Consider the following 10,994-nt stretch of genomic DNA (forward strand, 5'->3'; position numbering starts at 1 on the left):
GACCGGAAACAGAATACTAATTCTGAAGCTGGAAAACGGAACCTGCAAATCCGGAATTATTCAAGCATCCTTTCAAATAATCTCACCAGTGACGGGTCGATGTAGGTTAATGACAAAATAATACAGATAGACGGGGTATTGCCAATTATCGTCCTTGAACAGAAGATACCGTGATTTTAAAGATTTTTTCAGACATACCATTTATCCAACAACAAATATTATTGGTCTTAGAACAGAGCCCTGGGGAATTCCAGTGTTTTGCTGCTGAACCGTTTATCAGCATATCGTTTGATCACTAAAGATGTTTTCTATTAGAAGTGTCACTAACAAGTGTGTTTTGTAAATCGCAAGATCTCGTTGAAATTTCCGTCAATCTTCGAAATCGCCGGGATTTTTTTTATAGTAATCCAAATGGAAGAGAAAATCTAGTACCTTATCGAAAGTTTTCATAAAATCCATGTAAACGACATCATTTTCTCCCCGGTGTCGAACATCTACTCGCATCTATTCGCGTAACCATTAACATGATGGATCAGGGGATTTGTAACCATTAAAAATGGTTCGGTGGATTTTTTTTTATCATTAAAATGATATTTCGATGGAATAATGTGTCTCTACTGACATGTAATTTGTACCAATGGTCTATACTTTATCATCCTAGTGCATGGTCACTTTGTTCTAACCAAATTATCTCTAGAAAGCTATTTAAGAAAAGAAAGTATAGTAAAATTGACAAATGGATATGAAGTCACCCAGAGTCTTCCGGTGGGATCGACTATCGCTTCCAAGGAATTAAATATACAATGTTATAATTAGAATGGGATTGTCAAAAAGTGTTGAAATACACTGAACATTATAAATAATGTCATTTTTTTCTTTAAAATATGTTTCTGTTTGGAATCTTTGTTGACTTGATGCCTATCGCCACCACGTATAAAACGGGGAGTAGGGATCAGGCGCAATAATGTACCAATGGGACCCATCAACACCATGCTCGATACTCTAGGGGTTACTTTCACTGACATTATCTCCACCCTGGACTATCTCACAGTAAAACCGGAGGCAGTTCATAAGAACTGACCAATCGCAGGCCTTCGGAGATTTCCTTTCGATATTTATACAATTTCTTTAATATACATCAAAGGATCCGTTTACCTGTGTCTTTTTTGCCCCCAGTTTAAACACGAGATTTTCCAGGTGTGGTAATGGGGTGTCGAGGATACATTAACACGAAAGTATTACAACTCAAAGACCATGTTCAATTCAAAGCGTTTTGTAGGTCATAACATTTTAGTACATGTATCATGGTACAGTGAAGTCGAATTCTCGGATTATTCGAAGTGTATACACCACCATTGTCGTTTAAATTACAACTAAACCGAATCATCAAGCTGTGTCATAAAATGAACAGCTTTTACCTTTTGTTTTATTTATATTAAGTATATAAATAAAACAAAAAAGGAAGTGGGTCATTTTAAGAAACAGATAATTCGGACTAGATTAATTCAAGTTACTATTCCATCTTTGCATATTACAGAGTTAGCTCCCTTGCGGCTAGGTAGCGGTCGTTACGTCATTATTTTGTGAGCGCAATTCGCGCTTACGATCGAAATTATAGAGTAATTGGGAAGGTTTTTTTTTACCAAGAACATCCATGCTTGCACGTAAAATGTCTTTTAATTGACCTCATTTTGCTCGGCTATTACTTTAAAACCTTGTCCATAAGGCAAAAGAAGATTTTATAGGCAGGTCATGCATAATGACCAAAAAAGGAAACAAATACATGAATTGTAGAGAGACATAGCGGTTTCGATAGAGAAACTATCTCCATTTCACATATCTATTAAAATGACCTACATGTGCACTTTTTTTCAGAGTGCCCCTATATAGCTATGTGCTGACAACCTCAAAGCAATTAACTCAAATTAAGGAAAATATGAAAACAATGAAAAACAGTTTGAAGCCTATTCATTTTGTAGATTTTTTATAAGGCTGCGAGCTCGAGTAAAGAGTAAGCTTTGTGAATTTGTGCCTATAAATTTTACTACGTCTATTAATCTTACTAAGTGAACAACTAGAGAGGAAAAAAGTTTACAAAAAATCCCTTTCTTCAACCGGAACGGACAAGACAACTGAGATGACACGGTTTTCATTTTCCTTGATCACATATACTACAAACCAACGTATTTTCCTGGCAACTTCATTTCGCGTTTTTATTCCTGACGAACATCTTTGTAGAGATTTATTTTTGCGATTTTTCATCGTCCGCGGAAATCAGTTGGTCTGCAGTATATAAATAACACATAACACACGGTATATGAACTGTTCATTTTGTTTATTTATTGGGTTTTTTTCAGCGGACAGTGGTGGACGTTGTATCTGTAAATATAAATAAATAACAGATAAATTCAAATCCTTGATTAAGAAAGAACATGGAAGTGGCAGTCTATGCTATTGTTCCTGCCTTAAGTTACAGCCAGTGCCTTATGGAATTAGTAACAGTGTAATGAATAGAACAATTTTCCTTTTTCAAATCTGAATTATATCTTAAGACTTCTTAAAGTATTTTAAAACAGACTTATGACCATTTCTGTTTGTGTTTTTATGTTTTACGTTCTTTATTGACGGTGACAATGGCCGCGGTGACCGGATGGTTAAGATGCCGCGGCATATTACCATAATCCACCTCTTGGTTTCTAGATCGAATCCTATGTTAGGCAATTACCAGGTACTGACCACTTGTCGGTGGTTTTTCTCCTGGTACTCTGGCTTTCCTCCACAAACAAACCTGCCACGTCTCTAAATGACCCTGACTTTTAATGTGAAATTAGTTAATCCAACCAAACAAAGCGAAGATCATGGAAGGACATATGTTGGTAGGTTTTGTGGCAGAAGTAACCAAGAAGTCCGAGAAAGGAGATATTTTGTCTTTGCATATTTTAAAGCTACCCCCCTCGCGGGCAGGTATCCATCGTGACGTCATTATTTTGTAAGCAACATTCACATTATTTCCTCCGAAAATTATGACGTTACGCTCGCAAAACATGACGTCACAATTAATCAGTACCTTCTCGCAAAGGTAGATAACTCTGTAATATGCAAATATAGAATATATTAGCATAAAACTTACTTTGGGGACAGAGGAAAGCATTACAGGGTTGTCCTGACGTCCCCGCTGCTGTGTTACAACAATCGTAACATGATCTGTACTCCACTGGAGCTGACGTGTGGATGTTGTTTCGTTTCGCTACTACCTCTGATCTTCGCTTCTTGCTTTGTCCTACCATGGTCAGGTACTGACAAAGCTGTGGGGGATTCGAACATACGTTATTTAAATCTTGTTTATGACAGACGTTTCCATTGGTTAAGATTATGTAATCAAGTAACAAGCATTTTCATTGGCTTGAGATAATGTAATCACTTGTTTGTGACAGACATTTCCATTGGCTTAAGATTATGTAATCAAGTAACAAACAATTTCATTGGTTTGAGATAATGTAATCACTTGTTTGTGAGGCATTTCTATTGACTTAGGATTATGTTATTATGCGGCAAGACATTTTCATGGGGTTAAGACAATGTAATCAAGTAACAAATATTTCCATTGGTTTATGATTATGTAATCACTTGTTTTATGTTGTTTGTGAAAAAAACCCATTTGCATTGGATGAGTTTATGTTATCATGTGACAAGACATTTTCATTCACATAAGATTATGTAAACATATACAGAGTATTTGTTTTGGTTTGATATTTAGTGGTATATTCATAAGCTTTCGAAAATGTCTGAAGTTAGGATTTAGCTTTTTAAATTATTTTCATTTTATATTTACCATTTTATCGCGACATCCGGCATTGTGTAGAATTTCATAAGAACCCACGTCAACTGTCCTCTCGAAGAAACACTCCTGAAAAATGAAACAGAATCATTAAGTTTATGAAATACACTGAAACCTCGTAAATTCTATATTCAGCATTTGAACAAGTATTCAATAATGACGTCATACCTCGTGATCAGCGCACGTGATCGGTCGACAGTGGTCAAGATGTTGGTTAGCGTTCATACAGAACAGACAATCCAGTGCAGTTCCTACAGCACGAGACAACAAGTGGTCAAACACGAAAAACGTTATTGTTATTGTGGCTGATGGGATGCTTGTTTGATTAATTAACGTCCTATTTACAGCCAGGGTCATGTAGGGACGGCCTCCCATGTATACAGTGTGTAGTGTGTATGAAGTGCGAGGTGCGTGTTTTGGGAGACTGCGGTATATTTGTACATTGTATGAAGTGTGTAGTGTGTATGAAGTGCGAGATGCGTGTTTTGGGAGATTGCGGTATATTCGTGTTGTGTCTTCTTGTATATTGGAACTCTAGCCATCTATATCGCTAGATCACTGAAATTGATGGGATGCAAAAATACGGCACGATGCATAAATATGTTTATAATCAACTGTTGATTAGTAAGTGTTATACTATGCATGCCCTTAAAATATCATGTATTATGGAGGCGATTTGTTTCAATTTATATCTTAATTACGTTGTAGATTATACAGAAATGCTGACGTCATAATTCTACGTACCTGTCGTGATCAGAAGGATAAGGATCACACCTAAAAATAAACATCAAACTTTTAATTACTCATTAGTTTCGTATGCGTAATGTTCTTTAATTATTAATTAGGAAAGAGATATTAGCCGTAACAACAGCAGCAACAACAGCAACAAATGGGTAATATACAGCAGAATTATTGCATGGACATTTTTTATTTTTATCCCAAATACCAATGAACTTCACCTTTGACACCCAAGACCTGGAAATCAACCGCAAGTAAGCATATTCTGTTGACGAGATGTTTGAGTTTTAGAGGCTAAAGGGAACTAGAGCTGCAAAAGTGTCAGTAATAGCAAGAGCAACAACAGAAAAAACATAAAACAGCAACAAATGGGTAATATAGCAAAAGCAACAGTAGAAACAACAATATAGCAATGCAAAAATCATAGTGCATATGTAGCAGCGAAAACACCAACAACGACGACGACGACGACAGCAACAACACAGCGTCAACAACAACATAAAACAACAATAATAATATAGAACAGCAACAGAAGAAGCAACAACCAACAAAAAAAAAACTACCGACACTTACAGCCAAAATATACAGCACTAACGACAAGAGAAGGACAATCTAAGCGACACGAACGTCAGATACCAACAAAAACTGTCAATGACACAAAAAAACAGCAATAGTAAAGATATCTCACGAAACAACAGCACTGAATACTGCACCAACAACGTCCGACAAGATTTTTATGGGAGTTCAAATGTCGTCTGCATGGATACTAACTTGATACTTTCTGTAACAGTGAACTGGAATCGATGCGAGGCAAGCACTCCTGGGTAAGGAGGATATGCGTAAAGTTGGGGATTATTTGGTCCAAGGAAACCTAAATTATTGCATGGTCATTTTTTATTTTTATCCTAAATACCAATGAACTTCACCTTTGACACTCAAGACCTGGAAATCAATCACAAGTTAGCATATTCTGTTGACGAGATGTTTGAGTTTGAGAGGTTAAAGGGGACTAGAGCTGCAAAAGTGTCAGCCGTATGTCCATTGTTCAGGCGATATAAAAAGCAATAGCAACAACAGAAAAACATAAAACAGCAGCAAATAGAATATTATTAGCAAAAAAAAAAAAAAAAAAAAAAAACATTATCAACATGGCATTTAACTTCCCCATCGATGTCTCTATATGTTTATCATATGAAAAAAAAATTCCTAATACTGTATTCGTAACCATTGGAATATCGGAGCTTTAATAAAAGCTGCAACAAGGAAATTAACCACAGATGCAACAGCAATAATAGTCGATAACCAGAACCATTGAACAACAAAATATTCTTGATAATGCCGTTGTGAATATCAATCTACACTATTTACAATCGATGACCTTTGGCCTTCTCATTCTTGTATTTGAACTAAACATGATTTATCAACTTCTGATATTTTGTCATTTATAAAATTATATAAAATAATAGATAAATTAAATTAATTCGAAGAGTAAGAAAAATGTTACCTGAGAGAACGGCCATCTTGTAAATCGTGACTTGTCAACCACACATTGTAGATAAGCCATGTTGCTGATCACGTGTTGGCGAGAATGCCTACCATATCAGTCCTTCTTTGAAGTATTCTAAGAATTTGTCACAACTTTTTATGATTTTTAAAAGGACGGCCAACTCGCAGCACATGTTAGGAGTACAGATGTACTTCTATTTTAAACAAATCGGATATCGTAAGCATTGAACTTAAAATAAGGTTTTCTGAATAAAACTTATCGCGCTCTTTGAACTTTGACATCAATAGCAAGGCTGAAGTGCTTTATTTAAAATGTATCATAAGTGTTTTTCATATCGTTTTCATGCCCTGCAAATATATCATAACATAAAACATTCAGGTTAATTATTATAATTCAATCTAATACCAATTGCTTCAAAGTTTTTCCAGGGATTTTTTTTCTTGAGAATCAGTACACCGTGGTATTAGCCAAACGGTAATCACAGTGACGTATTTTTTACGTTATTGGGTGATAAAGGAATTTTATGTCAATTAACAGCAAGATTAAATTGATTACTTTTTGGATATCGAAAATATTCTTTTCTACCACATGCCAGTTAAGAAGTATACTTTTATATGTAGTCATATACTAAAAACGTGCAAATCTACACGATGGTGAAAGTGACGCTAATTACACGAATGTTTCGTGGTCGTGAAAATCCCGCCGCGCGTAATGTTTTCCGTAGAAATGAAGACAGGCTGGTTACACCTAAGGCATTAGATCGTCAAATAATCCCAACGCGTAGTTTAATGATGGACAATGCATCATTGACCAATTGGTATGTAGCGCACTTGTAAGTCTAAGACCCACAATAGACTAATGTATATCAATCATTAATTGGTCATCTCATAAACATATTTAATCAGACAAATATCATTATTTAACGATTTTATTTGTCATCTTTAATTCTTAAGGATTTTCCTTTCGATTTTCATCCAATATCGATAATTCGATAATAGGCCTAGATGAAGTGATTTATTTTCTACATCAATTTGATTACAATTAAAATTCTGTTATTTGTATAATATAGAGGCATTGATATAATCGCGAATAATCTGATCCGCCGAAATATTGAGAAATTGTTCAGTCATATAAACCATGAAAGCCAGCTCGCAAAAAATTTAATTTTCTCGTTTTTATCAAAATTGCGAAAATTTTGATCCGCGTAAATGACCGGCTTTACGGTAATAGCTCCGTTGTTTTATTATTTATTTATTTATTTATTTATTATTATTTATCTTCGTAATATTTACAACTTTAACAATACATTCAAATTACACGTATACTATTAATGGAAACCATGCATAAAGAATTCGCATGATTTCACAGCTTCATAATGAAAACGACTAGTAAGGCGATTGTAAGAAAAAGGTCAAATGTCAACAATCCTGGCCAGGAGATAATGACCTGTTATGATGACCGATTATTTGACAAGTCCTTCGATCCACCTCATTGGGGCCGATTAGATAGTGATCATGGCTATTTATCATCAATATACGTAGTGGGTCTAGATAACTCAATGACCATCCTACATGTAGTTCAGTGTTCGTGAAATAGCGTGGTCACGAGTAATAATGCCAAGTCTACTTCGACCGAAAGAGTCAACGAACTCCATTAATGAGCTACATAGCGAGTAAACACACACTATGGACACATGGTGATATGAATTTCTCCATTTCTCCGACACAATTTCTAAAATATTAATATCCGTCCACCGACACAATTTCTAAAATATTAATATCCGTCCACCTCTGAGTTTCGAGTTCGAATCCAACGTAAGACAGGTACTGACTATAGCTTGAAGTTTATTTCCCTCCATCTTCTTAACCTAACAGGTTATAGGACGTAAAGCAATAACAACATAGAATTTCACCCTCATATTTCAAGTATGAAGTCACCCTCATATTTCAAGTATGAAGTAGGACCACGGTAAATATGCTGTAAACTAGCTTATTTTCGAGGAGACTTAATTTCGCGTTTTCATGCTTAAAAAAAACAACATTTTTACGGCTATTTAACATTTTTTGATTTATAGGTAAAACGCTCCATGGTACATATACTTAGTCTAGTAGTTGAATCTTTTTCGTGACGATTGTTTTTTCGCGAATTCTAATCGACCGCAAAATACGCGGAAATAAGTTGGATTACAGTACCGAAATTACCGTGCGGAATGTGAATAACTTTTTCAAGACTTACACCAACATTGTCAAGGCTGAAAACGTTTTTCAATGCTCCAAGGACACCGACGCCATACGATCTTGGATTTCAATTATTGTATTTTTACTGTAATCTTTCTTGTTTTGTTTTAAAACTGGCGCCAAATTATTTGATATCAAGTGGTAGTTACTTACACTCAGTTTCGTGGTGGACAGCGATGAAAGATATTGCTAAACGTACATGGATAGTTGTCTTATGTATTGATCTAAGATTCTATTTGAAAAGTTTTCTGGATTAGACAATTCCTCGAGCAATACATTTCCATGTACTGTAGTATTTATCCTTGGAAACCACAGTCTCGCGCGCGATTTACTTTCGGAATTTCGAGATCCAAGTAAGTTCGCGAAAGCTTATCACTGCGACTTACCTCAATATGTTGTAAGGGATTTTAATGATTTTCTTTTAATTCGCGACTTTGTTTTGAAAGGGAAAATATTTAACCGCGAAAGAAAGTTGGTTTGCAGTACCTTTGGCTTGTGAAGTTGACCGCAGCCTAGTGTTTGCTTATTGCGCTGGTAACCGACAAAGTATAGTATCTTGCATCGTATGTTTTTGCGGTGTACGTTTCTCAAGTAATGTGTGCAAACAGAGGTAAATTAAGAATGATATACTGTGAACGCTCATGATGATATGTGTTTTTTTAGATAGGCGCAGTGCTTCATTTGTACAATTTAACTATATATCATACACTAGACCCACAGCCAAGTTACTAAATTAAAATGTATCATAAACATATCTCAAGTTCCTTACCAAGACTCGTATGTAATGTATAGTTGTAAAATTTCGCGATTGTAAAATTTTTGGATTTATTATATAGATTTTTTCCGGGGGGAGGGGGGGTGGGGTTGGGGGTGTATTTTCGTGATTTAGCTGTGTAACCTTTGAAAGTGTCATTCATACGACATGCTATTGTATATAAAACCATGATTTTGATAAATTTCGCGAGGTATCCGTGAATGAATCTGTGATTTTAGCGAAATTGAAAAAACCACAAATATTAGCAACTGTACAGTATTGTTTCCATGCATTTATACTTTTATCGATTGTTTTTAAAGTATGATTAGCTAACAATTGGATAAAGATTATTACAACACTAGTACTAAATATAATGTTTAGTTGTTTTGTAAGTTGACGGTCCCAATGTGTAGTTACCAAAAGAAACATGAAAAATGTTTCATAATACTTTTAAGAAATAATATTTATAAAATGAATGCTGATTTTTGGAGAAAATTGAAGCGTGGATTTATGCACAGAATCAATTTAAAATCATATCATAAATGCATCATATAGATATAATTTTAGTTACCGCATATACAGTATATATATTGACAACCAGTTCCGTTATTTAATTGTAATTTATATGCGATTCATAACGGCAAGACGTACATGTTTTATAATCTGATTAACTGGTACATGTATATCGCAGGATTCGCATTTTGTGGTTTTATTTGGTGACATTGGCCATAATTAACGAAGGTGTATTTGGAGTAATTAACATGACCGGTTTGTCAGATGACAAATTAATGTATGCACTTAAATTCTACTTTGTCTACACCGATTAAGAATCTGCTCTGGCGAAAAGACGTTTATTTCTGATGACTAACTTTTTCTAAAACAGATTTTAGGAAGTGGAAGTTGATACCAAAGTTGAATATGACATAAAGATAATATGGTGGTGTGCTTGATTTTGAACTATTGTAAATCAAAGATACCTATCTGACGTAAATTGTGATTTTACCTGAATTTTACTGTTTTGGTCAAACAAACGACAAACAAACGGTTTTTCAAATTGGTTGTCTGATAAGTATGAATATTCTCATAATAGGCAAAGTCAATCTTAAATAATATTACAATGTCAACGTATTAAATTAAATCGATAAAGTGTAAGATATACACCTTTTCAAATTGGTGTTTTCTTAAAATTCTTTTATAAAAAATCTACAAGCAATATAAGTCTAACCTTTTGGCATATTTTCAAAATCCTTTGAGTATTGTTGAAACGAGACTTCAACGAGATTGAATCCTCATCAGAGCAGATCCTTAACAACTCATTTCTCATACATTCTAGAAAACACAGGTTATGTTCCCAAAATTAATATCCAAGTGTCATACTTATGACTCGGACATTACAAATGAAAAGGTCAGAGGTATTCCTAAAGTTTTTCCCCAATCACGTGTACATGTATTAAACCGCGTGCACCTGTCCATGATTCAAATTCGATTCACATATACAATTTGCATATAATTATGTCATGTTTAATTAATTTACAACACGCAAGTTTGACACCGAAGAAGGTCGAGTATAAAAGAACAATTATAACGTGGACGATTTATTGCATTTTTGCTTTTTGAATTTGTATGAATATTAATTTATGACGGCATATTCTGATAGTGTCTGGACCTGACACACTCCTTCAATTATGTTGCGGTGTACATTATTTGACGAACATCTAAGAACTTCGTTTGCGTTATAAATGAAGAGTACATTATTTGTAATGCTCCTCATGGATCGCACTTTATTATAATTTGTAATCTCATTATTACTGTGCATATTAACTGCATAAATTACATATTAAATGACACCGTCCATTTTTGCACAAGTTGATGCAAGTTTTCTTGAAGAAAACCGTCACTAGTATAACAAATACAGTCAAA

At 34.7% G+C, this 10,994-nt stretch overlaps 1 protein-coding gene across 1 annotated transcript; it reads right to left on the reverse strand.

The window, feature by feature from the left end:
• Positions 1 to 2,316: 2,316 nt before the first annotated feature.
• LOC138335471 (uncharacterized) lies at positions 2,317 to 6,162 on the reverse strand. Its single transcript, XM_069284574.1, has 6 exons — positions 6,081 to 6,162; positions 4,583 to 4,612; positions 4,007 to 4,089; positions 3,833 to 3,907; positions 3,131 to 3,305; positions 2,317 to 2,379 (listed from the first exon to the last, which is right to left on the reverse strand). The coding sequence occupies exons 1-6, from the start codon at positions 6,094 to 6,096 to the stop codon at positions 2,354 to 2,356; spliced, it is 405 nt and encodes a 134-aa protein (XP_069140675.1). The 5' UTR covers positions 6,097 to 6,162; the 3' UTR covers positions 2,317 to 2,353.
• Positions 6,163 to 10,994: the final 4,832 nt, after the last annotated feature.

This window comes from Argopecten irradians, chromosome 11, assembly GCF_041381155.1.
Source record: "Argopecten irradians isolate NY chromosome 11, Ai_NY, whole genome shotgun sequence".
Lineage (NCBI taxonomy): Eukaryota > Metazoa > Mollusca > Bivalvia > Pectinida > Pectinidae > Argopecten > Argopecten irradians.

Bases quoted from the DNA above. Each gene is read 5' to 3' on its own strand.
- LOC138335471 (XM_069284574.1), bottom strand. The intron at 4,090-4,582 runs GTACGTAGAATT...CTCGTGCTGTAG, and splicing joins TATCCTTCTGATCACGACAG to GAACTGCACTGGATTGTCTG. The intron at 3,908-4,006 runs GTATGACGTCAT...TTCATTTTTCAG, and splicing joins TCACGTGCGCTGATCACGAG to GAGTGTTTCTTCGAGAGGAC.